Source organism: Nyctereutes procyonoides, unplaced genomic scaffold (genome assembly GCF_905146905.1).
Source record: "Nyctereutes procyonoides isolate TBG_1078 unplaced genomic scaffold, NYPRO_anot_genome, whole genome shotgun sequence".
Lineage (NCBI taxonomy): Eukaryota > Metazoa > Chordata > Mammalia > Carnivora > Canidae > Nyctereutes > Nyctereutes procyonoides.
Window position 1 is genome coordinate 13,483,344 of NW_026575049.1, and position 26,263 is coordinate 13,509,606.

The window sequence follows — 26,263 nt, forward strand, 5'->3', positions numbered from 1 at the left end:
TAGGGGGGTGAGAAGGGTGGAAGAGATAGTCCTTCAAAAACCACCCCTGATACCAGCTACTTCTCCATGGTGCATTCTTCTGTGACACTGGAAGCTAATTTATTCTTTGCCCTCTGAATGATCTGAAATACGTAAGAATAGTACCCAAGGCCCCTCTGTACCCTAAGCTGAAATAAACACTTCCTGTTCTCTCTCCCGTTATAAATTATACCAAATTATATTGTGCTGTAGAGCTCACCAGAGATTATATGTTGAGTCCAGTGGTAGACTATGGATACTCCAAATAAACTGTCACTGACATTAAAAAAAATTCCATATTTGTGTAAGCCATCTGTATCAGATTCTCAGGAAGATATTAAAGATCTTTGTTCTTTATTTCACTAGTTATAATCTAAATAAATGGAATTCTCAATTAAGTTGAACTCCAAAGAAATGAAAATTCTCAGTTTTTCACTCTACTAGATGTCAGCCCCGGCAACCTCATTTGCTGTCCCTAGATCAGTTATCTTAAGCAAAGTGATGTTTCCAGAGTTACATTCCTGTGGTCGGAGATTGTTGTAGAGACCAGAAGGAAGAATAGTTCCAGAAAACTTTGGTTTCCACAGCCTCATTGGGATGCCTGGCAGTCTATGCCATGGTCACCCTTTTTTTTTCAATGCAAAACCCACAGAATTAGACCATATTCTTTTTTTCTCTGATTAACCCAGTTGAATGATGTGACATACATTTGTGGCCATCTTCTCTTCCTAATACTGCCCCTAATGAATTAAGGGCCTTACCATATAGATGAACTGAAATCTTGGATGTACTAGGGATGTGCAGCTTTGTAAGAGTGAGAATGAGGCTGGAGAGTAATGTACAGTTCTTCTTTCATTCTCACTGGCTGGATCAATCAGTGCAAAATAATAGACCAGCTTCTTGAGACTTGTAATTTCTCAAATGGTTTTCTTATCTCCTAGAAAAACATACTGTCCTTTTCATTCATGTTTGTTAGTGTTCTTTGATTTATCACCTTTTAAAACATGCTTGGGTAAAGAATGAATCACAAATATATTACTTTCTGGAACCAAGTTGGTGCTAGGATATGAAGGAAGGTTGTAATACAAAGATTCCATTAAACTTATTTTGTATATTGGGGCATTTTTCATTAATATATAAATATCCAGGCAGTAAGATATTTCCTAAAAAGCCAAATTGGTTGTATCATCATATAACACCATTTATAAAATGAAATTATAAACTCTCATTTATTTCCTTTGAGGTATATGTGTAAAATAAATAAGAATATGTTATACCTATAGTTTTGTAAATATTCTGTACTTTATTTTTATCGACCTTTTGATTGATAACCTTTGCAGTGATATTTTTATTTCTTTAGCTTTCTATATTGGTTATTCTCAGTAGCAATGGAAAATAGCTACTACTACATCTCAGCACACAAAACATTCTTCAGCTGTTATCATTTCTGAATTTATTCTAAGGTCTTTGGGAGAGGCTCACTCCAAAGCTGGGGAGATAACTTCTGAATTTTCAATAGATCTGTTTCTATAGTTGTGATATTAGACTGTAGTTTTCTTTAAGCCCTATAGTAGGCTCTAATAGAATTAGTGATGTTAACATCATTAAAAGTTCTGTCTTGCTGCTACAAAGAATTTGAAAATCTTGAATAATGTTTTCATAAGAGATCAACTTCCTAGAATCCATTATATTTCCAGAATATATACATATAAATCCGTCATATTTGATCTTTCCAAATTAAATCAGTGTGATAACCTGGCAGGTGGAAATGTAATGATATTCTGGAATGCCAACCCTCCTTTTGACGAGCTCTGCAATTGCCTAGCAATATACAGCTTGTCCTCTGACTCATGTACTTCTTAAAAATATTTTTGTTGATTTTTTTTAGCTAAGGGCAACTCATCTAAGTCTTAAATTTCTTATATCTCTCCTCCTAGAACTTTCCCCAGCCCCTCATCACAGAGCATCGGGTATAAAAAATGAAATCCATTCTTTTTATTTATTTTTTATTTTTTATAAAAGATTTTATTTATTTATTTGAGAGACAGCACAAGCCCGGGGAGGGGCGGGAAGAAAGGGAGAGGGATAAGCAGACTCCCTGCTGAGCGCAGAGTCTGTTGTGGGGCTCGATCCCAGGACCCCAAGTTCCTGACCTGAGCCCAAGTCGGACACTTCATTGACTGAACTACCCAGGCGCCCCTAAATCCTTTCTTCTTAAAAGAATAGCTGTGGTTGCTTTTTGGTTAGGCAGTCATTTCTTCTTCTCATTGCTAGTTCATTGACTATAGTTTGAAATCTGGAGCCATAATAATGATCTGAGCCCAGATAGCTACATGCTTTTTCTACATGCATAGCCAGTGGTTTGACTTCAATTACCAATTTTTGCTTGAATTTTAAAGAAATTATTTGACTTATTGTTAGAAACAATAACCATAGTACCAGCTGCCCTGTGCTAGGGGAAAACATATATTGTTATATTAGTTACTTTTCTGGTGCTACATTTAAAAGACTTATTTAAAAAAATGCCTTGTGAGAGTATATATAGGTCTTTGTATTAAGCATAACCCCAGTAAGTTCAGAAAAATGACATTTAAATGAAAATTGAACATTTTAAAAGTTATATTTTTTCTTACCCTCAAATGACTCAACCTCATCTCCTTTTAAAAAGCCAAGGGGCTTATTAAGCTACTGTTGTCTCTGAAGATCAAGCATTTCTGAATGTGTAAAAATGAGATCCTGCTTTGGAGTTCATATCCCCTCTGGCATTGCTGTTGCATCCTGTTGTGTTAGAATTGAGAAGAGATAACTGTTATTAAAGTTCTTATCTCAAACATTTATAATAAACGAGAAGTAGATAGCTGCAACATAACACATTTAAGTTTTATTTTAAACACAGAAAAGTTGTGGATTTATTATAGCTAACTTACTAAGTTTTAAAACTTAATAGACAAAAGACTGGATAATTCATCTGATTACTTCAAATTAAATGCCTATTTGGAAAGCATTCTGTAGTAATTAAGAAATGTGAAGAAAAAAATGCAAAGAACAACTTGCTTCTAAGAGCTTAATAAACAAGAACTAAAAACATACTATTACCTGAACTGTACATTATTATAACCTTATTAAATATGTTCATGTGTGTTTATAATTATGGTTAGCATAATTAATGATCTTTAAAAAATAATCTATTTTATCTTGTGTTCTTAATATCTTATATTGCAATATTACCAAGCTGTGGCATGAAGTTGAAACCCTTTCAAAATAGGACATTTTCCTGTATTGTAATTTTATATATACTGATGAATCCTAAAGTGTGCTTTCACTTTCTTTAACTTTTATGATAATAAAGGCAGATACTTTCGTTTGTAAGGTTTTTCTACTATAATTACATGCAAAAACTTGGGTTCGTTACAGTTTAGTTCTCTTGGCTTTACCTAGAATAAAAATATTCAACCCTTTTATGTTTGTTAATTTAGTATTTCATGTTTCATATAGTTTCGGAGCTCATTTAAGATAGTTACTAGCTATTTACTAATATTGTATTGATGGGCAACAGTTCTAGAACTGGACATTTGAGTCTTGGGTTTTCATTGTTGTTGTCAAGGAAAAGTAGGCATTAGTAAGTATTCTGGTAGTAATTGATGCAGTGTGCTAGTATTTTCTACAGATCCCTGCTTTTATTACAGATCTCCACAGGATAAAAGAACACTTCTTGTGAATTGTCAGAATAAGAGTCTTTCACAGTCTTTTGAAAATCTTCTTGATGAACCTGCATATGGTTTAATACAAGTATGTTTCTTAATCTATTTTGTATTAATCTGTTAATCTTACATCATTGTTTCATATACCTCCTACCTCTCATTTTCTCAGATTATATAGAATGAGACATGTGTCTCTCTCTGTGTAAACTTTATGGAACTATTCTCTCTAATTTTTTTTTATTCTCTGTAATTTTTAAAAAATAATATGTTTCATCCATTTGTAAAACTCAGAAGCTTCTTTGGTTCTTAGTTACTCTTAAGGCAATGTTTCCCTTTATTGTAATACTGATATTGGACATTAGTAGATTTTTATTATCCTAGCTTTCACTGACTAGGTGGGAGGTCACTGGGTAAGCTACTTTGAATTCATTAATGTCGTTTGAATTTTTATTTTCCATTTTAAGTAGATTCATTTGGGGTCCTGATAATCTAATTCTCCTTAAGGTATTTGAGTATATTCTTACATTTGGCTAAAAATATGCACTTAACACAGGCAGAAGTAAAGTTATTTATTTTTCACTCAAATTTCTATGTAAACTAATGAAATGGTTGTTTGTTTATTCACTTACTCGTTCAACAAATGTTTGAGGGTTTACTCTGTCCCAGATGGTCTCTTCTTGGTTCTGAAGATAAGATAAAAAGGGCAGTTTTGAGGAAGGAGGACGAGATAGCTAGACAGTGATGAAAGTAAACAGGGAACAGTTTTTATTGTGAAAATAATTGTTAAAAGACCTTTAAAAAAATCACTATTTTTGCTAACTATGAATAAGCAGGCAGTTTGGGATTTAGAAGTAACCCTAGCAATAGAAAAACTTTTGTTGTTTTCCAAGGCAGCACTGTCCAGAACAAATTACACTCATTGGCATGATTTATTAATCAGATAATTAGATTAAAATGTCAGCTGATATTTAAATATTGTGAGCTTTAAAATTTAGCTATTGAATATTTTCCGTTAGACTAGTGCACACTTCAAGAAATATTTTTTTTGTGAAGGCAGGACTGCTAGACAGAAGAATGCTGTTGTGGGCCATTCATCAATGGAAAGTAAGCACTGCATATATTTGTGATGTATGCAGATTGAATAAAGCCTGCAAATCATTTGTTTATCTGCAATTCAATCAGTAGCATTAACTTGCTGTGTAATATTCTCTTTTAACCAAATGAAAAGATTGGCTTAGAAAATAAAAATTTTTCTTCCCAGAAAAAAAAAATCTTAGAACACTCTGTTTTAGTTCTGATTTCCCTTTAAAAAACTTTGCCCTTTTGCTCATGATAGTGGTATTTTTATTATTTATTTGAATTAATAATGCTAATATTTCTCTTCTTACTACATAGAAAATTAAAAAGGATCCTTATACAGCAACTATGGTAGGATTTTCCAAAGTCACAAACTACATTTTTGATAGTCTGAGAGGCAGTGATCCCTCTACACATCAACGACCACCTTCAGAAATGGCAGATTTTCTTAGTGATGCTATTCCAGGTTTAAAGATAAATCAACAAGAAGAACCAGGATTCGAAGTCATCACAAGAGTGAGTGGACATTTATATTAACATAGCTCTCACATTTTAACAGGAGAAATGCTTTTTAAACATGTACTGAATATGATAGAAATAGAAACTCAGTTTTGGTTATATCTGCCTCTTTCTCATAATCCTTTCTTATAACTTTTTTGCTAATATATCTAACAACTAATACTTGTTCTGCCTCCACATTGTTGGATTGTGCTGCTTCATTTACTGCTTATACTTTTTGTTTATTAGTTGGATCTCTTTTCTTTGATTACTTTTTGATGATAATGAACAGGTTGTTTGTTTCATTGAGTGCATAGCAGTGAATATGAGCCTTGCATATTGTTCCAAGTTCTCTTCCTAATTTATATGTTTTCTCAGTAGGCACCAGAGGCAGCTAGTCAGGACACTACTCTAGGGCTTTTATGCTTATGTGAATCTTTTCTTTTTTAAGGAAGATGGATCCCGGCCCTGAATTGTGGCCAGTCTTTATATATGCCCAACAAGACTTTTGAATTTGCTACAATTCTAGGCTGTACATAGTTGGAACATTATAAATACAAAAAATGTAATACTTGAAGGGCTTATCTTGCAAATGGCATTTTTAAATTACCAACATCTGTTAATTGAATAAAAAACTGTAGAAAATACCAAGTGGAGCTAATGGATCATGAATCAATTCCGAGAGCTACAAATTTTAGTTTGGAAGGAAAGCTAATTTTAGAATATGTTTAGTGGAATAATACTGTCTTTTCAAATAATAACAGCACACCATTTAATTTGAAGAGTCCCTTATGGAATTTACATGTCGAATGTTTTGTACTTATGTAATTGAAACTCAAAATAGCAAATGTATTCCTGTCTCTGAATTTATTACTCTGTTATTTGTATGGTTACTAGGAAGGAAAGTGTATGGAATGCTATTAAAGTTCATAAACGAAACATTGAAAAATAAGGGAAGATACTAGAAATGTTAGAACTTGTGCCTGAGTGATAGTGTTTTAGTTATCGTTTCTGTGTACCTTGATTTAATATCACTGGTTAAAAGTGTACTCCGTATTGCTTATCTTCTTATTTTAGATTGATTTGGGAGAACGACCTGTTGTTCAAAGGAGAGAGCCAGTATCACTGGAAGAATGGACTAAGAACATTGATTCTGAAGGAAGAATTTTAAATGTAGATAATATGAAGCAGATGATATTTAGAGGGGTAAATACCTTAATATGGATGATATTTGAAACTGCTGATATTTAAATTTTCTCTTTTGGAGGGATGTGTAGAGTGTAGAGGGAGTCAGGGAATGAATTCCTTTTTGAATAATGATGCCTTAAAATCCCTGTAGGACAGAGACATCACAATCCTTGTGATGTCCCTTAGGATTGCGCGGTGGGGAGGGCGGGAGACCAGTAAGCCTAGGGAAGAATAGTTTTCCTTACTTCAAGTTCTGTGGATTATATGAAGGAGGCGTGTATATACCCCACTGGTAGCCGCCTTATTTAATAAGGATTGGACTTGGAAAGACTAATCAGTCCCACTGTCTTTTATAGAACAATACTCTGCATTGTTTAAGCTTTCTGAAAGTTTACATCTTCAGAACTAGAGGTCAAAAACAAGTTAGTATTCACTGAATTGAGTGAATATGTATAAAAACTGTCTCTTAAATATTAGTCTTCCTGTATATTTATATGCAAGTTTTGTGAACTTAAAGTATTCCATTCTTTTTTACAACCGTGTTTAATATGCATGTTTTCTTTAGGGACTTAGTCATGCATTGAGAAAGCAAGCATGGAAATTTCTTTTGGGTTATTTTCCTTGGGACAGTACCAAGGAGGAAAGAACTCAATTACAAAAACAAAAAACGTAAGTAAGAACTTTTGTATGTTCACCAAAGAAATTAGTAACTCACTCATACAAAATAGTATAGGGCTTCTAGATGATTATTTTAAATAGATGAGGGTATGGGAAAAATAATTTTGTTTTCATCTTTCTAGTTGAAAAATTGAGCTCTGTACTTTAAACTAGTCATTTCAAACACTCCTTATAGTTGTGTTGGTGAATATGTAGAAATATGGTAAAAAAAATTCCACTTCCTTTGTAGAAACATTTTGCATACTTGAAAAATAACTAATTAGATAGGGGTTTTTAAATACATCATCTTGATCCATTTTTGCAATTCATTATGAAATTATAAAAATAGCCACAAGAAGTATATTTACTCTTTAGGTTAATTACCTTTAAATTATTTTCCTGGTGCTCTTGTAAATAAACTAGTCTTTCCGTTTTTGGGAAAACTTTCTGTTTTTTAAGGTATTTCTCAGACTTTAAACTTAGACCAACTTTCCAGTTACCCTTCTCACTCCCAGTTCATCAGGGTAGCCTTTGATTGAAAGCTCACTCTGAATCATTATGTACATATTTAAACCTTCAGACAATCCTTTCTCTTTCAATACATTTGCCAATTATTCTAAGACATTTCACATTAACAGGTTTGTGAATAAACTGGTTAGAAAAATGGAAATCTTATGTCACATTAAAAAAAACAGCAATTTGTAGATTTGTATTTATAATTATTCACAAACTTTAGTGGTTAAAATATTTAATAACTAGAATACTTTTAGATATCATATTAAGGATTGAGGTAAATGTTTTTCTTAAAATCATACCTAAATTATTCTAGTAGTTTAAGCAAAGTTTATGGTATGTATAAGGTTATTTTATTTTTCCTTTGTATTTAGTTATGTATCATAAGTAAACATTTCATTATCCTATTTATAACCTCACATCTCACTAGCATCATAAATGCTATGATATATTGTTAATGGAAAAATCCATTTAGAATTTTTAAAAATACCGTGTTCTCATAGCTTTTTCTGGTATGAAATTGTTTTCTGTAGTGATGAATACTTCAGGATGAAACTACAATGGAAATCTGTCAGCGAAGAACAAGAGAAGAGAAATTCGAGATTAAGAGATTATAGAAGTCTTATTGGTAATTTTTTCCTAATTTTGGAAATGCATGAGAGGGGTTGACATTGAAGTCTTGATAAAATTTAAGGAGTGAAGGTATATGCTATGGAGATAGGGCTCAAAAGAGAAATCAGAATTAGACAGTACATTAGAATGTGTATTTGATGATCTTGGTTGTTCTCTTCCAATTAGGAATATGAATTCAGTCGGTATATGTACTGACATACTTCATTTTTGGTTCTGAAATATGAATTTAAAAAGGTTAATTTGCTTATTGAATTAATTTCATTCAAAAACCATTATGTCTCCCTTATTACAAAGAGTTTGTGTTTATTAATAGGAAAATTAGGAACTATAGATAAGCAAAAAAGAAGAAAATAAAGATTAGCTTTGTTTCTGTCATCCATAGATAATTATAGTTAATAGACATTGGCTTATGTCCCTCCAGACCATCTCTAAATATACATTTATTTTATTTTTTTAATAAGTGACTTCAGATAGGAAATTTTTGTCAGTGTGTGAGAATTGAGTAACTATTGTGTGGGAATAATTATTTCATAAAAAAGAGATGTATGACAGAATTTTACATTAAAAGAATTAGACTTATTTCCAAAGACTGAGTACTGGGCTACCTAGCTCTTACGGTAAAGACCAGGTTGGTATAAGTTATTGAAAGAATGCATAGTTACTGCTATAAGTGTCTTTAAGTTTCAGTTGATAATCTCCGTTGTACAAAACCAAACCATTGAAAACAAAAATGGCTTGTCCAAGATCATATAGTTAAGGGCAATACCCAGTTTTAATACTCTTAACTATCTGGTTAGCTGGACTCTATATAATTTTAGGATAGCTTTGGATACTAGTGGAACTTATTTTTAAAATTTGCATTTTGCTTATGAATTTATTTATAGCTTCATAAATAAAGATGGATGGAGTTTTGGTGGAGTGTTGGAAGTGATGACCTGATGGGAGTGAGTTTAGGAGGAAACAGGAGTAGTGGAATTGGTCACAATATATACAGCTCCTTTAAGAAGTTTTGCTCTACACAGATGGAGATAAAACGGGCTGCTGTTAGAGGGGATAGTGAGATTGAGTAAGGTTTTTATGAAGATGAGAGAAACAGCAGTATGGTTGAAGGCTAGGTGGGAATGGATCCAATAGGAAGAAAAACGAAACTAGAGAGGGACACAAGAATTAACTAGGGCAATATCCTTGGGTGGATTTCATGCACAAGAGGGGGATTGGATTTAGCCACCAGGATGGAAGCTCATTTAGAGTGATAGGTGAGAAGGGACTCTGCGAATGCAGGTATGTGGCTAAAATAGTGGGATACTGGGGGAAGTTCTCTTTGGATAACTTCCATTTCTCAGAAATAGGAAGCAAGATCCTCATCTGAGAACCAGAGTTGGGAGGAAGAAACATTTTGGAGGCTTGAGAACAGAGGAGAAGATGTAAAGTGGTTACATGAATGGAGACAAGGAATGGATGAATGAACTAGAACATGTTTACCAGGCAGCATTAGAGGCCCACTTGAGGTTTAGTTACAGCAAATGTAAAATGGGGTCTGTTGGCGGCATGGTTGTGGTTTCTTCAGTCTTCTTTAGCTATATCAAGTTAGATGGAGAGTTGGATTAAGTGAGGGCTTGTTTTTTTTTTTTAAACCTAAGTACTAATAATCTTTCTTGAAATAATTTCTAGAAATACTTTCCTTATAAAATATTCTTTATATAACATTTTTGATCCCTTTTTGTTTTCTGCCTGGCATGTTGCATCTAAATATACAAGAAGGAATTGCAGATAGTTCATGAGGGTACAAATAATTTTTTACCATGTTTAAAACCCCCTGTTAAGGCAAATAATCTATGTTGTCATTATGACTATGTAAATTGTGCTTGAGTTAATAAAAACGATAAACTTGGGGATCCCTGGGTGGCGCAGCGGTTTAGCGCCTGCCTTTGGCCCAGGGCGCGATCCTGGAGACCCGGGATCGAATCCCACATCAGGCTCCCGGTGCATGGAGCCTGCTTCTCCCTCTGCCTATGTCTCTGCCTCTCTCTCTCTCTCACTGTGTGCCTATCATAAATAAATAAAATAAAATAAAAATTAAAAAAAAAACGATAAACTTATGCACACCTTTTTATCAACACTGATTTGAGAATGAAACATTTTGATGTTTTTAGTTTTCTTTATTTTTTATTTTTTATTTTTTTTAAGATTTTATTTATTTATGCATGAGAGACACACACAGAGAGAGAGAGAGAGACAGAGACACAGGCAGAGGGAGAAGCAGGCTCCATGCAGGGAGCCCGAGAGAGAGAGAGAGAGGGGCAGGCAGAGACACAGGCAGAGGGAGAAGCAGGCTCCATGCAGGGAGCCCGATGTGGGACTTGATCCCGGGACTCCAGGATCACGCCCTGGGCCAAAGGCAGGCGCTAAACCACTGAGCCACCCAGGGATCCCCCTAGTTTTGTTCTTTAAAGATTTTATTTGTTAGAGTGAGAGAGAAAGCACACAAGCAAGGGGGAAAGGTGGGGCAGAGGGAGAGGCAGAGGGTGAAGTAGACTGACCACTGAGCAGGGAACCCAACACAGGGCTCTGTCCCAGGACACCGAGATCGTGACCTGAGCTGAAGACAGATATGTACTTGTTTTTATTAAATCTAATATAGTGTATTTTATTTATTTATTTATTAAAAAGATTTATTTATTCATGAGAGAGACAGAGAGAGAGTGAGAGGTGGAGACTAGACGGAGAAGCAGACTCCTCGCAGGGAGCCTGATGGGGACTCTATCCCAGATCCTGGGATCACGACCTGAGCTGAAGGCAGGCGCCCAACCGCTGAGCCATCCAGGCGTCCCTAAATCTCATATAGTATATTTTAATAGAAAGCTATAATATTGTTCTCATATATATTTTTAAATGCCCTTACAGAATCTTTTTTTTTTGCCCTTTCAGAATCTAAACTAATGTCATCCTTTATTGTTAGATTCTACTCTTCTGTAAAATAGCTCTCTGTCTCTTCATAAGTACAGGTGTTCCTGTGAGACCTTTCATAAGTCTAAATGGCATAAAGCAAAGAAATAATCACTATATTAACATATATGGAAGCTTTCTAAAGCATTCTCAGACCCTCAAAATTACCTCTTTTAGGCTTTTTGCTAACAGATACACAAAATCAATCAAGGTACAACACAGAAGCCCACAGGCCCAGTTCAAGGCTATGAGGGCTTGATGCTGAGATGGGGATGTGGATCCCGGGAAGGAGCGAGCGTAGTGGGGCCCTCTAGCTGCCCAGGGCACGAACTGTCTCTGTGACCGTCACTGCAAAACAGACACTGAATACTGTTTTCACTTGTCATCGTGTTTTTTTTGTAAAAGTGGATTAATAAAATCCACATCTTCTTTGGATTTCCTTTGGCTAGTGAAAACAGTTACTCATGCAAGTCTTTTGTAAAAGTGAAGACTTTGGAAAAGTAGGAGTACCTGTAGTGAGAGTGTTTTCAATTTACTCAGTTCAATGGGGTGGAGTGAGGGGAGAGATCAGTCACAATTTTTAAACAGAATTTATTATAGAATAGACTAAACACTTTGAGTTTCTTTTAACTATTTCTTCCTCATTTAGTGAGGGATTTGTTTGGGGAACACCCTTTTAGTTGTAAAGCCTTTTGCTATAAACTGCGTTTAATAGGTATCAGTGTTTGTGGATTGAATTGTCAGCACAACTTGGGATACACTCATGGTGATAATTTCCAGACCTGTTCTTAATGTCATGAAATAGTTTCCAGCACAATGTGGGTTTTCATTTTTTCAAAATTAAAATAAATTGCTTATACTGCTTATACTAATATGTAAACTGAATAATGTCTATAGGGGAATAAGGAACTAATTTGTCCTGAAGATGATTGTGGAACATGACAAAGACGTTAATAATGAATAAAGCAAATCTCTTTGATTACACTTGATTGCATAGTAGCTTTTTAAAATTACTGTTTTCAAGTAATATTGCCTATCACATGCATTCATGAGTGGCATTTTTATTTCTAACTAATGTGGATTATTGATGTTGCTTTTAATTAATGACAAGTGTTTTCTACTATTGAAAAATTTCTATGTTTAGATGAAAATTGAAAAATATTTGAAAATATACTCAGGAAGTGAACTGATTTTTGAAAAATATTCTAAAATATTTTTTTTGTTGCATATCTGAAATGGAATTTGATGAATTTTTTCATTAAGTAAAAGGTCAGAGACAGTGAAATTAATAGCCAGAAAAATAATTTTGTTCTTGTAAGATGTAAGCTTTATAAAAATGTGTTTTTTGAAAGGTTTTCAAATATATAATGATTTTCCTCCTCAGAAAAAGATGTTAACAGAACAGATCGAACAAACAAGTTTTATGAAGGCCAAGATAATCCAGGGTTGATTTTGCTTCATGACATTTTGATGACCTACTGTATGTATGATTTTGATTTAGGTAAGTTCTCCTCTAATACCCTAATTTTAAAAGATTTATATATATTTATTTTGTATTTGAATTTATTAACCTGTTAAGACATATGTAACAGCTCTGTGGGTTAGTTTCTATAGTGATTGTTCTGCTGGACTGGAACTTAGAAGGCTGTGATTCCTAGATGATGCGCTGAAGAACGCTGGGTCTCCACAGCATACTCTTGGGGCATTGTGGAATATTTTAAATTTTTGAGAGAGATAGTGGCATCTGTAAGGATACTGCCCTGAGTCCAAGCTGAAGTAGTTCAGAGTTTCAGCATTAGACCTCCATATTCCTCCTGATGAAGTTAGTTTTTGCAAAGCAGGGCTTTTGGCCTTGCTGTGATAATAAGCAAGTACAGTATGAAAATAGGTGAAGGACAAGAAGTGAGGATGGTGGTATCCAGTTGGATTCCAAGCTTCGAGAAGTAGTGCAGTGCCAAGAGGTGCTAAGTTCACGGGACATAAATAGTTATTAAGTTGTTTGGGTCTGAGTACTTAATAAATGGAAATGTTAGTTATTTCTTTAAGCCCGGGGGTGCCTTAGAACAAAATTACTAAGACGTTAAGAGTCTGTGAACTGAGAAAGTTTGGGAACCTTTGAAATGCTTTCCTGCCTTGTGAAGGAAAATACTGATGTGATATCTTGGATGAGCCATGCAGATAATTATCTAGGCCATGTGGAGCTTTACTCTCTTGGTAAGTGTATTTCCTACCAAAGTGGGTTAGAAAGACAAGCTGGAAGGGGCAGTAGTGGATTGTGTGGAGAAGGTATAATGGGTAGAAAATCTAAGGAACTAATATTTTAAGGGGTAAGAGAATTTAAGCTGTTTCTTAAAAGAAAATTCTTTAAACATTAACCTTTAAGTATAAGTAATGGAAAAGTTTCTCAGTTATCTACCATGTGAGTGATTCCCAAGTAGAGAATAACAGAAATAGAGGTTTTCCAGATTATTTTCATAGAGCTAAATAAAGACATCTTTTGGAGAAGATAGTTGGATATTTAGCATATTAAATCTTAATGAACCTTGAATTACGGTATATTTTCCTCACAGCTTGTATCTCTGTGAATTCCTCTTCTTTCATATTTTAGGGGAAGATGTAAACTCTTTTGTGGATCTTGAGGCATCAGCCTCTTTGGTGACACTAAATTGAAAACCACAGATTTCTCTTTAAATTGTAAAATTTAGCCAGTCCTATCTATCACTTCTCAAATTGGATCATTGAAAACATATTGGTAGAGTGTTTTTCAGGTTAGAACGTTGTCATACTTGATTTTGACTCATTCCCTTTTGATGAAGTAGGGAAATAATCCCAATTTTATGAGTAAAGTTAAATGTCTTAGAGTGTGACTCAAGGTTGCACAAGTAGTCTATGTTGGACTGGGAGAGAGACCCAGGTCTTTATTTCAGGCTGGCATTCTTATCTCTACACATCTACCATGCTGACCCATTGTCATTTTACTATGGGGACTAGGACCATAGTCTTAGGGAACAAGAGGCATTGCCCTGTACTTTCAGGTAGATAATTTTGAGATAGGAATTTATGCATATTTTTAGGAGTTCTGGAATGCTCAGTTTTTTCAGGGCATAGTCTCAGACCAGCTAATTGGGTAAATTGCTATCTTCATTTGTCAGAGGACAAACGTTCCTTAACAGGAACACAGCCAAGGTTTCTGTTTAGAACTCTGGCCTTGTGAGGACCCAAGGTAATTTTCATAAAGCAGTAGACCAAATTTCTTGTGTTTTGCCATGGCAAAGTAACCTAGGCTGTAAATTTACTCCTGTAGGTAATTTTATCATATTGAATTGTTTGGGGTCATAGCCCATATAGATGAGGTATGGATATATTTACATCAAATTCAGTCTCATTAATGGTGAAGGAAATAGAAATTACCAAAGCAGAAAGAAGAACCCAAGGAAGAACAATTTTTAGTTAGTGCAAAGTCACTAAGAATGTTTCTATGGGAGGTATCTTTTTAAATGATACATGTACATAATGATGATCCAATAAAACATTAAGCTATACTTAAAATACTGTATGTAATAAAGCAGAGTGTCTGATTTAAAAAAAATGATTTCCAACTCCTAAGATTATTATTTTTTACTTGATTCTCTAAGGGCTAAGCTTCAGTTAACCTGGAAATTGACCTATATGTAGGTGAAATTTTTCTTTCCAGTGTAGAAAGGTATACATTAGGATGATAAGGAGTTCATTTCTCACACCTCCCCCCTGAAACAAATTTGCTATGAAAATAATTTTAGGGAACTACTTGAGAAATTGTAGTAGTGCTGATTAAGATGTGCATCAGTCAGCACTATTGCAGGATCTTAGTGTCACTGAATGCTAATTTAAACAGCTTTAATCTTTCTTTAATTAAAAGGAATTTGTACATTAATTCCACCCCCGCAACTCATGACATACCCCAAAGAACATCATGTATAAAATAAAATAGATTAAAAGCAACTAGAGTATGAAGATTAATTTGACTACTTGCTTCAGCTAAGGCTGGTATAAGAAATGTGGTAGTGATCCCATATAAAAGCTGAAGACTTAAATGATTAAATTAGCTTCTTAGAAATTTTTATTCATCATAACTTTATAATAAAGCACTTTTTTCCCCAGACGAAAGGTGCTTTGTAAATCTTTTGAATTGCACACTTTGAAATATTTTTTATAGACAATATGCAGTTAGACCCAGTATACTAGTACTCTTTTGCACTTTGTTGAATTCAGATGAAATTTATTTATTTTATTTTTTACATTTTTTAAAAGTTAAATTCAGTTTGCCAACATATAGTATAACACCCAGGGCTCATCCCATCAAGTGCCCTCCTCAGTGCCTGTCACCCAGTGACCCCCTCCCTCCACCCACCTCCCCTACTGTAACCTTTTGTTTCCCAGAGTTAGGAGTCTCTCATGGTTTGTCTATTTTCACACTCAGTTTCCCTCCTTTCCCTTATAATTCCTTTGACTATGTCTTCTATTTCACGTATGAGTGAAACCATATAATGATTGTCCTCCAATCGACTTACTTCACTCAGCATTATACCTTCCAGTTCCATCCGCATCAAAGCAAATAGTAAGTAGTCATCCACTCTGATGGCTGAGTAAAATTCCATTGTATATATAGATCACATCATCTTTATCCATTCATCTGTCGAAGGACATCGTGGCACCTTTCACAGTCTGGCTATTGTGGACACTGCTGCTGTGAACTTTGGAGTGCAGGTGTCCTGGTGTTTCACTACATCAACTTGCAAGATACATTTATGAAGGCAAGGGAAACAAAACCAAAAATGAACAATTGGGACTTAATCAAGATAAAAAGCTTCTGCACAGCTAAAGAAACAGTCAACAAAACTAAAAGACAACCTACAGAATGGGAGCATATCAAATTTCTTTCATGCTTTATATTTGTCATCGCTTTCTCTGTGTCAGTGCCATGTAGAAAAGTGCTGATAACAGTTTAATCTTCCTTCCAACCTATTTCTTCTTTTTTTTTCTTTAAGTATTTTTATTAGGGTTCTCCAGAGGAACAGAACCATTACGATTATGTATATTTATATATTTTTAATTTCTGTTTAAATATATATATGTATCTATATATATGTATATTTAGTATATTTTAACATATATACACAGAAAGGGAAAGAAAAAGATTCTTCTAAGGTATTGGCTCATGTTATGGAGACTGAGAATTCCCACAATCTGTTGTCTGCAAGTTGGAGACCCAGGAGAGCCGGTGGTGTAGATGCCAGTTCAAATCTGCAAGCATGAGAACCATGAGCTCTAAAGGCAGATCAGTGTCCCAGCTCAACAGCCAGGCAGAGAACAAATTCAGCCTTTCTCCATCATTTTATTCTCTTCAGGCCGTCGTCCATGGATTGGGTGGTACCCAATCTTTTAATGGCTTCAGCACACATAGATTTTTGTGAATTGTAAGAATGTAAGCTTTGGGCTTGCACAGACTATATGACTTCACACTACATTTGGGGAAAAAAAAAAACCCTCTATGTACCTTTAACAAATATACAAAAGTTACCAAAGTTGAATGATAATATATATGTAAAAAGGCATAATATGAACTTTTTGTCCCTTTGTTCAAGAATGTGTCTTAAATCTGAAATCAATTGTAAAACAGGAAAATTGAGAGTTTTATTTTTTAATAACTAAAAAATAAGCTTGGCATGTTCAGTTGGAAAGCAAAACCAAGACTTTTTGCTTAAGTGAGGGGCCTGATATCTTTCCAGTTTTTCTTTTTAATCACGGGCTGTAATTGTCATGACTGAGAAATTATAACAGCATCAAGATAAAGGTGGTCAGAGTGGTACTTTCACGTACAGAGTATTCATTGGATTAAAACCAGTTGCTAGCATTAGTTGTGCATAGAGTAACAAGAAAAGAAAGGCAAAAAGAACATAGATAATGACTATTTTAAAGAAAGTGCATAATTTTGGTATGACTTCTGGTGTAGATTACCAGTGATCTGGTGGCTAAAGCAGTTGGACCCTTTTTCATTATTTGTTTTGGCCTGTTCATGGCAGTTAGGTGCTGTTGGCTGCTTGGCCCCTGAAATATTCTTCCCCTTGACTTTTACAACACTTTTTTCCCTTGATTTTTCTTTTTCCTCTTCAGTTCTGATTCTACTCCTACTCAGTCCTTTGAGTATATACTCTTACCTTTGATGTTCGTCTGGGTTTTCTCTTCACCCCTCCTCTTTATCATAATAATTTTGCACACTATTTGTTAATGATACTACCCTCACTTGATAATGATGTCTAAAGTAAGACACATAATAGCAGCTATCTATCTATCTGCTTGACATCTCAGTCTAAAACAGCTCCTCTTTCTTATCTGATTACTGGACTTCCTCCTTGTTTATTTTCTTGGTAAATGTCAGTATCTACCAGTTTCTAAAACCAAAGAAAAGGTGAAATTATAAGTGAAATCGTGGTGATATACACAGAAGGATACATAAAGTTTAGGTTTTCAGAGTCATGATTTTTTTTTTTTTTCTTTCTTAGGGTATGTTCAGGGAATGAGTGACTTACTTTCTCCTCTTTTATATGTGATGGAAAATGAAGTGGATGCCTTTTGGTGCTTTGCCTCCTATATGGACCAAATGGTAAGAATAGGGTCTCCTTCCTTTAATCAAACTAATTTTGAAAATTTAGGTTGGGTAATCTTAGAAGGTTGATGTTTGTATTTGGCCAATTATGGTGGAATTAAAAAAAATTGCTCCATGTTTGTTTCTTTTTTAAAATAGCCTTTTCAAGGGGCTTGAAAATGTGGACATTGTTTTTAATAAAAAGTAGATAGTAAGTGCCTGTAGCACAGGAATAATCAGAATTTAGTATCAGTGAATGCTTGTGTTCTGCAGAAGAGCTATGAGTCATTATAGAATATTGATGAAATAGATGAATTCAATGCTTGTGAAGTAGTTGAGCTTTCAAATCACCTGCTTTGGAGATAAAGCTTAGTCATGCCAAGTAATATCCTTACTTTTTGTGAACATTTTGGGTTTTGTCATTATAGTAACTGATTTTTCTTCTAGATCTGTTTTGAACTATTTGTAACAGTGACACTTTCTTAGTAATTCATTTTTATTTTTTCAGAAGCATGTGATTTTTAGAGTTGAACTATGTTTATATATACATATTATTACAAAGGACATTTTATCTATTGATAATAGCTTGAATTATCGATCAATTCTGGGACAGTAGCACAGAGAGTATTAACAGGGAAATAAAACAACAGCCTTCTCAAATAATTTATTAGAAAGAAAAAAAAGAACAGCAGAGGCCTAAGAGTAGATAAAGGCGTATGAAATCCAAAGACCTGACTACATAGGTCACTGTACTGTTTCAGAGAAAAACTAATGTATTTGATGCTGGACCTTGATGGTGGGTATTCAAATGGCTTGGTCACAAGGGTAATTCATTCTCTGGGATACAAATGTGGAATATAGAAGTACCCTTCTCTTTTTTCCTTACTTCTATTCTTCCCCTCTTGCTGGCCAATTTTTCTTTTCCAATTTTTCCCACTTTTATCTATTTCTTCAAGTTTCTTACCCATGGTTCCAACTCATCCTCACTTCTACTTCTTTTCCAAATGCATATTTGATAAGATTTGATAGTTTAAAAATATCTTTACTATTAATAAGTATTCAAAGTACATAGTTGTGACCGTGAGTTAATGTTTTGGATTATTTGGAAAGATTTATTAATTGCAGTAATCTGCTAATATTATAGTTTGTCTTCCTTACCTTTTTGATTGATTGATTTTACCTGCCTTCTTAGTTCCAATTACTCCCAAGTGCTCTAGAAACCTGAGGCATTTGTTATAAAGGTCTGTACAACTGATACTAATAGTATAAAAGTTGTTGTCTGCCTTTCTTGTGTTTTTGTTTATCCTCTTTTCGCTAGAGCTAGTATGTTCCTTGATAAAAGGGTCATGTCTTTGTTTAACTAGTTTTCTGGTATGCTTCCAGAATTTTCCTAATGCCAACATGAGGTTTTTGTGCAACAGATTTTTGTAGAATAAACACATGAATATTTCCCCAGTGCTTAGTTTAGACCTTTCCTTATGGTAGGTATTCCAGAAAAATTAACATGAACATACTACATTTAGATTTATATAATAATAACCTTCATAAAATTGAGCCAATATTGGCATGTTCAAAAAAATTGGCTTATGATGCCATATATATATATATATATATATATATATATATATATATATATATATACATGCACACACACACACATGCATGCGTGCATACATACTTGTGCACGTATTTAGGTCTCAAAAATAAAGATTTTTAACATCTTTAATATACACTTTACAGTCTTTTTGTCACTTTTGTGTATGATGGTACAAATTCATTCTTCTTTTTTCTTATAGTAAATGTTCTCTGTGCTTGCCTTTTCCATTGAGGATGGTCTGGGGATTTTTCTAGTCTTTATTCTAAAAAAAAATCTCTTAATATATTGTCTACTAACATTTTTTTCAATTTGAATAAAAGGGTAATGTTGCAATCAAAATAATCTGCATGATTATTTTTTACTGCATTGCTATTGGTTTGGTGTCCTTAAATCTATACTGCTTTTGACTCCTTCTTTTTGTTTTACAGCTTTACTTCATGTAAGTTTTTATTCATTTTGTGATGACTGAACCTAATGTCCATAGATTTACTTTTATTATATTTACTCCTATCTCATATAGGCATAGGCATAGACTGTGTGTCTATTATAGAAATATTATGGAAAGATTAGCAAAATGATCTAATAAACTTTCTTATCCTCACCATTCATTTTGCCGTATACATTAGTTCTTTCCTTCCTTCTCACCTCCCTCCCCATTAATAGACACGTGTATATGTATATATATGCATATAGATGTCTATGTATGTATACATGTGTATGTGTATATGTACAAACACATAGGTATTTGTATGCACACACGTGTTTATTTCACAGATACGGTTGAAGCCATTTGTATATCCATTGTTGATCTCATTTTCCTTCTCCTGGAGTAGCTACTTTACCAAAGTTGGCTTCTGTCATTTTGGGAGTGCTTCATTTTATAGCTGATTATGCCATGTTGGTACTCACAGACAAATTACCTTTGGCCATCATAGTAAAAATGATGCTGCTAATCAGAGAGCTGATTTTTGCCTTTCTTTTACAGGTCCATATGGTAAGTGTGAAGCAATAATATCCCAAAGGCTTGTGTCAGTCTAGTCAACTAGTTCTTTAAGGCATAAGAGAATAATCCAGTTTTTTTTTTTAAAGATTTATTTATTTATTTTAGAGAGAGGGTGTGTGTGTGCAGGGGGAGGAACAGAGAGAGAGGGAGAGCAAATCTCAAGCCGACTCCCTGCTGTGGGGGGCTGGATCCCATGACCCTGACACCATGACCTGAGCCGAACTCAAGAGTCAGATGCTTAACCTACTAAGCCCCCCGGGTGCCTCTAGAAATCAGTTTTTTAAGAATCAGTAGCATTAAATTTTTATTTTATTTTAGTTTCCTTTCCAAGAATAATGCTTTGTCTCTGAAACTTAAAAAAGAAGTTTGAGGGAAGAGATGTTGTCCTTAGGCTTTTTATAAGCATTAGGACAGTAGGTCACAGGGGTTGGGTCACATGGGTAAAAGGGATTGGAATGTTTAAGGAGACTTCCGATTATTTTGGTCTCCCCTTGACTAAAGTTTTCATAAGGGACTCTTCGCAACTTTGCAGAGTTCTCATACTTTGTGACCTCAGGACCCAGTCCTTCATACTCTTAAATACTATTGAAGACTCTTAGAGTTTATGTAGGTTATATCTCTTAATGTTTATCTATATGAAAATGCTGAAAAGTATATAAATATTTATTAATTATTTAAAAATAACAATAAACCTTTTTATACTTTAACATACATAACATTTTTTATTTTTTAATTTTTTAAAAAATTTATTTATTCATGAGAGACAGACAGAGAGAGAGAGAGAGAGAGACAGGCAGAGACACAGGCAGAGGGAGAAGCAGGCTCCATGCAGGGAGCCTGCCGTGGGACTTGATCCTGGGTCCCCAGGATCACACCCTGGACCGAAGACAGTGCTAAACCGCTGAGCCACCTGGGCTGCCCCATAACATTTTTTTAAACGAAAAATAACTTTTCCAAAACAGAAACAATTTTTTGAGAAGAGGGATTGTTTTCCATTTTCTTTGATGTCTAGTTTAATGGAAGACAGCTGGATTTTCATATCTGCCCCTATATTCAGTCTACTCTGATATCACTCCTCATACAGCATTTAACCTTGTGGGAAAATTTAAAGTGCAAAATGCATATACTATTTTAGAATTGTCATGAAAATGGTTTTGACTTCTCAGATTCCCTAATGTCACCAAATTTAAGAAGTAATTAAAGTAATTAATTCTTCAAAATAAGGTATATGTTACAGCTAAAATTAATTTTATTTTATATGACAATATGAAGAAATATTTAACAATGGAAGTGATCTGATAAAAGTTTGTTCCCAAATGTTTGTTTTGTTTCACCAGGTTTCTTATTTGATGTAAGAAATAAGCGTATCAGTCTATAGTTCTGCATTCTTCTTTATCTAAGTGAAATGAATACAGGAAAAAAAATAATCCTTAGTTTAAAATCAAGGGTTCTCTTTTCCTCTTTAATGTTGCCATAGCTTTTTAATTTGTTGTGATAGTTTAAAAATATAACCAGCGTGGTATAAGTGCAACATTTGTCCTTAGACTCTTCGTTTAGTTATCAGTGCTTTTGTACGATAAAATGTTTGTTAAGTATTATTTATGTGGTGACATTTATTTCTCTTTAAAGCATCACAATTTTGAAGAACAGATGCAAGGCATGAAGACCCAGCTAATTCAACTGAGTACCTTACTTCGGTTGTTGGACAGTGGATTTTGCAGTTACTTAGGTAAGTTTAATGAATCAAATTATGTACCCAGCACATTCTAGGGTGATTTACAGAAAGAAAAATGTAAAGCACTATATTCAAGGTACATATTACCCTATTGCTGTTACCTAAGTTCCTTTGAGGAACAAAAGTGTGGGACCAAACTGTCTTTGTATAATAGTGCCTTAAAATAGTTTGTTCATAAAATGACTTATTTGTTGTTATTTTATGGTTTTCTTTAAACAATTTTTTTAAACAAATTTGAATTGTTTCTTGGCATTAGTAGAAGGTAATTAAATTTATAGACTTCTAATAAGCTGCATAGAAAAATTTGAGTTTGAAATAGGTCACTGTATTCTGAGATAATCAGTGTAAGGGTAAGCCATATATGTGTGTGTGTGTATGTATGTGTGTGTGTGTGTATATATATATATTTTTTTTTTTTTCTTTTTTTTCTTTCTTTCTGTTTAGAATCTCAGGACTCTGGGTACCTTTATTTTTGCTTCAGGTGGCTCCTAATCAGATTTAAAAGGGAATTTAGTTTTCTAGATATTCTTCGATTATGGGAGGTAAGTAAATTCTTAAATTATTATACAAACACTTCATTCTGTAGAATATAAATGGATCCTAATAGCCTAACTGAAATTTCTAAAGTATGTTACAAAGTTGTGATGGTTTTGCGGTCTCTCCTTAATGATCTTGAATTAAATATTTGGTCTTCAGAGCATTTTCCTGTAAATCACAATCCTCATGAGATTTGGGGCCACGAGTCTTCCCAGAACCACTTTTCTAGACCATTCATATTTGTGTTCTTTCCTTGGGAGATTTAACTTTATGTGAGGCTGCCACATTCTGGTATAGATTTGTACAGAGTTCAAGGAAGTTTTGACAGTTGTGATGGCACTTTGTAGTCTGAAGTATTGGGAGGGAGCTGTTTTTCTTTTTTATGATTTTATTTCTTCATGAGACACAGAGAGAGGCAGAGACACAGGCAGAGGGAGAAGCAGGCTCCATGCAGGGAACCCAGTGCGGGACTTGATCCCAGGACCCAGGGATCACGCCCTGGGCCCCCCACTGTTTTGCTTTTTTAAAAAAAAATTTAGAGAAAAATGCTGAGAATAATATAGCAAACATCTTGTGAATATACAATCATTTACTTAGTTTCTACCTCATAGATATTTTGCTTGTTTGCACCAGCAGTGTTGCAATGAACATCTTATTTAACACTAAGGCAAGTATCTTTTTTTTTTTTTTAAACTAAGGCACGTATCTTAATATTCAAATTTTCATGTATATCTCTGAATATGTCCTTAGAATAAATTTCTAGATACCTCTGAATCAAAGACTAGTCAGCTTTTAAGGCTGCTGATAGATTTTGCCAAATTATTCTCAAGAAAAGATGAAGAATGATTATTTTCCAGAATGGGCATACCAAAGGTAGGAAAGGCCACATTTAATCACTCTCAGCTTGGACTCAGACCTGATTACCTTAGCTAATTACTTGGGTTGAGGAGATGGAACATAACTGTGGATTAATGAACAAGCAAACATCCCATCATCCATATTTAACATATGTAAACATTTTGCCATATTTACTTCTATTTTCTCTCTTTTTTTTCCCAAGAAAAGAATTAAAGATATAGCTAACATCTTCTTTAATCTCCACCCCAATCCCATTTCCCTCTCCCCAACTCTAGAGGATATTCATGATCATGTTTTTGATGTACATCCTTTTATTCGTGTTGGACCCTTTTATTTGTTAACTTGATAAAAAAATTATTATTTTCTTCTAAAATATCTGTTGTTAACAGATCAGTGTGCTTTTAAAATAGAATGTTGGGTGTAATGACTAATTGCTACCTTATCTTTATAAAGGCAAGGGATTGCAGAAATTCTTCCAAGGAAGAAATGGGGGAAATAATCCATCTGGATAATAAATAGACACATATAGTGGAACCCTTGTATCCTCTGAGACTTTTACAGCTGGAAATTGGTCCCTATACTTTTGGTGACCATGCTACCATTAAAAGTGATGTGCTGTTTGAAGGATCTCATTGCTTTGTGTGTGATGGCTTCCTCTGTTTGAAATTAGAAGTAAAACTCACATATTCCTTAATTTAGAATTGTATTTAATGGAACATAATTCATTTTTGAGGGCCGTTATGAAATTTAATCTCAGAGGTTTGATAATTAAGCAAACTTCTCAACTTCCTTTTTATAGGATGGATTGAAAATATTGTTACTATGTAGCTAGAATAAACCTTGATCTGATTACCAAATAAATCCAACTTTTGAATGAAAATTTTGAGGTTAATTGCATTGTAATTAAAAATTGAATTTAGTCCGAAAATTATTCAGCTTGATTTACTTTTGATGAAAGAAGTAAAAACATTTCATGTATGCGTTTAGTAGTATTATTTATGTGGGTCTTTTCTCTTCCTAGATAAGATATTATTATGTACATTGATAGGAAATGAAGGCTTTAAATTTGAGGTCATTGTATTTAAGAAGGCTATTGATCAAATATTTTATCGATTTAGGTATAAATTTTGGGTAGTTGATTCAGTTTTTGTCACAATCAGGGACACACTGTGTAATGTAATATAATGTAGAGCTTATCTCTGGGTGGTTTTGATTCCATGTACTCTTTAACTGAATTTTTCTTTCATATCCACAATTTGCCCTCCCTTGCCCCCCCCCCAAGATTAAAGGTGACTTACAAGTGAGAAACTGAAGGGTCAGAAAAATACTGAGAATGCCTCTAACCCTTATACCTAGGCCCCTTCTGCGTTTCATAGATGTCATTCAGAGTTCAGCATTGTTTCTGTGAGGAAAATATTGTAGAATTGATATAGTGTACTAAATAGTTCTATTTTTTTTATAGGTAATGTGGACTGAACTGCCATGCAAAAATTTCCATCTTCTTCTCTGTTGTGCTATTCTGGAATCCGAAAAGCAGCAAATAATGGAAAAGCATTATGGGTTTAATGAAATACTAAAGGTAGTTATTTCTTTAAATTTGAGTATTTTGGCTCTTTCGTCTGTTTGATGGTACTGATATACAGAACATTTTCTTGGAGCTTTATTGATTGAATCCCTTGAGTAAAACTTAAATTATATCAATAACACCTAATATTAGGACTGGCTCTCTGAGAATGACAGTTCAATGAATACATACTGGCCAGTTATTTTTACCTGGGTAATTAAGAAGAAAAGGAAATTCAGCAAATTCTCTTCTGTGTAGTTTAGTTTTCTAAGAAAAAAAATAATTGTCTTTTGCTTATAACTTTGAGATAGTAGACTTGGGACAGCTGCTAGATTTAATGTTCCATAAGTTTATTAGCTATTCTTTAACTTTAAAACTGAAAGATAGATTGAATTTCCTGCTGATTTGTAGTATGAATACTTTTATTTTAAGGATTTTATCTGCAATGAAATATAACTGGTAATAAATTGTTTATATAGTAGAATATAATAGTGCTTTTAGTTTCAATTATCATTTTATTTTATGGATTCATTTTAGCATATCAATGAATTGTCCATGAAAATTGATGTGGAAGATGTACTATGCAAGGCAGAAGCAATTTCTCTACAGATGGTAAAATGCAAGGTATGGTGCAGTGTTTTAAATAATTGTAAGATTTTTTGTATGTTTTTGGTGGACTGAGGTCAAGAAAGAATTTTTCTTCATAGAAGTAAAATAAATGGCAATTTTAGTAAGCTGAAGCAGACAACAAGCATTAGCTAGCATTTTGTTTACCATTATTGATTTATAGCACTTAATTGAAAATAGCCAATTAATTATGCTAGATAAGAAACAGTATAGCAAAATGGCAAAAATAATGAAACCGTTTCCGCAACAACTAAAGAGGCTGTATTATTCAGTCTGACTACAGACTGGAACTTCTTATTAAATGATATTCCCAAATAAAGACAGATGCTAATCAGAAATAATTAAGCAAATGGTATTTAGTGTGTCTTTACAATTGTACTAGCCAAGTTCTTAGTTCTTTTTAAAAACAATCATGACCTAAATTGTTCACTTTGAGGTATTTTGGCTTTTGCACTTCTATGAGAGTTCTGTTTGGTCTTTGTGTTA

General features: G+C 33.9%; 1 protein-coding gene across 2 annotated transcripts in view; it reads left to right on the forward strand.

Annotated features, from left to right (window-relative positions):
- Positions 1 to 26,263, forward strand: part of TBC1D15 (TBC1 domain family member 15) — a 69,684-nt gene that overhangs the window by 41,637 nt on the left and 1,784 nt on the right. Inside the window, exons 6-17 of one of the 2 annotated variants that reach the window (XM_055328478.1) lie at positions 3,705 to 3,807; positions 4,773 to 4,823; positions 5,115 to 5,312; positions 6,372 to 6,500; positions 7,048 to 7,151; positions 8,186 to 8,280; positions 12,616 to 12,732; positions 17,774 to 17,874; positions 22,086 to 22,185; positions 22,636 to 22,733; positions 25,049 to 25,165; positions 25,688 to 25,774. In XM_055328478.1, coding sequence (XP_055184453.1) covers positions 3,705 to 3,807; positions 4,773 to 4,823; positions 5,115 to 5,312; positions 6,372 to 6,500; positions 7,048 to 7,151; positions 8,186 to 8,280; positions 12,616 to 12,732; positions 17,774 to 17,874; positions 22,086 to 22,185; positions 22,636 to 22,733; positions 25,049 to 25,165; positions 25,688 to 25,774 — 1,300 coding nt within the window. The remainder of the gene's footprint in view (positions 1 to 3,704; positions 3,808 to 4,772; positions 4,824 to 5,114; positions 5,313 to 6,371; positions 6,501 to 7,047; positions 7,152 to 8,185; positions 8,281 to 12,615; positions 12,733 to 17,773; positions 17,875 to 22,085; positions 22,186 to 22,635; positions 22,734 to 25,048; positions 25,166 to 25,687; positions 25,775 to 26,263) is intronic. The other variant, XM_055328479.1, reaches the window with a different exon arrangement.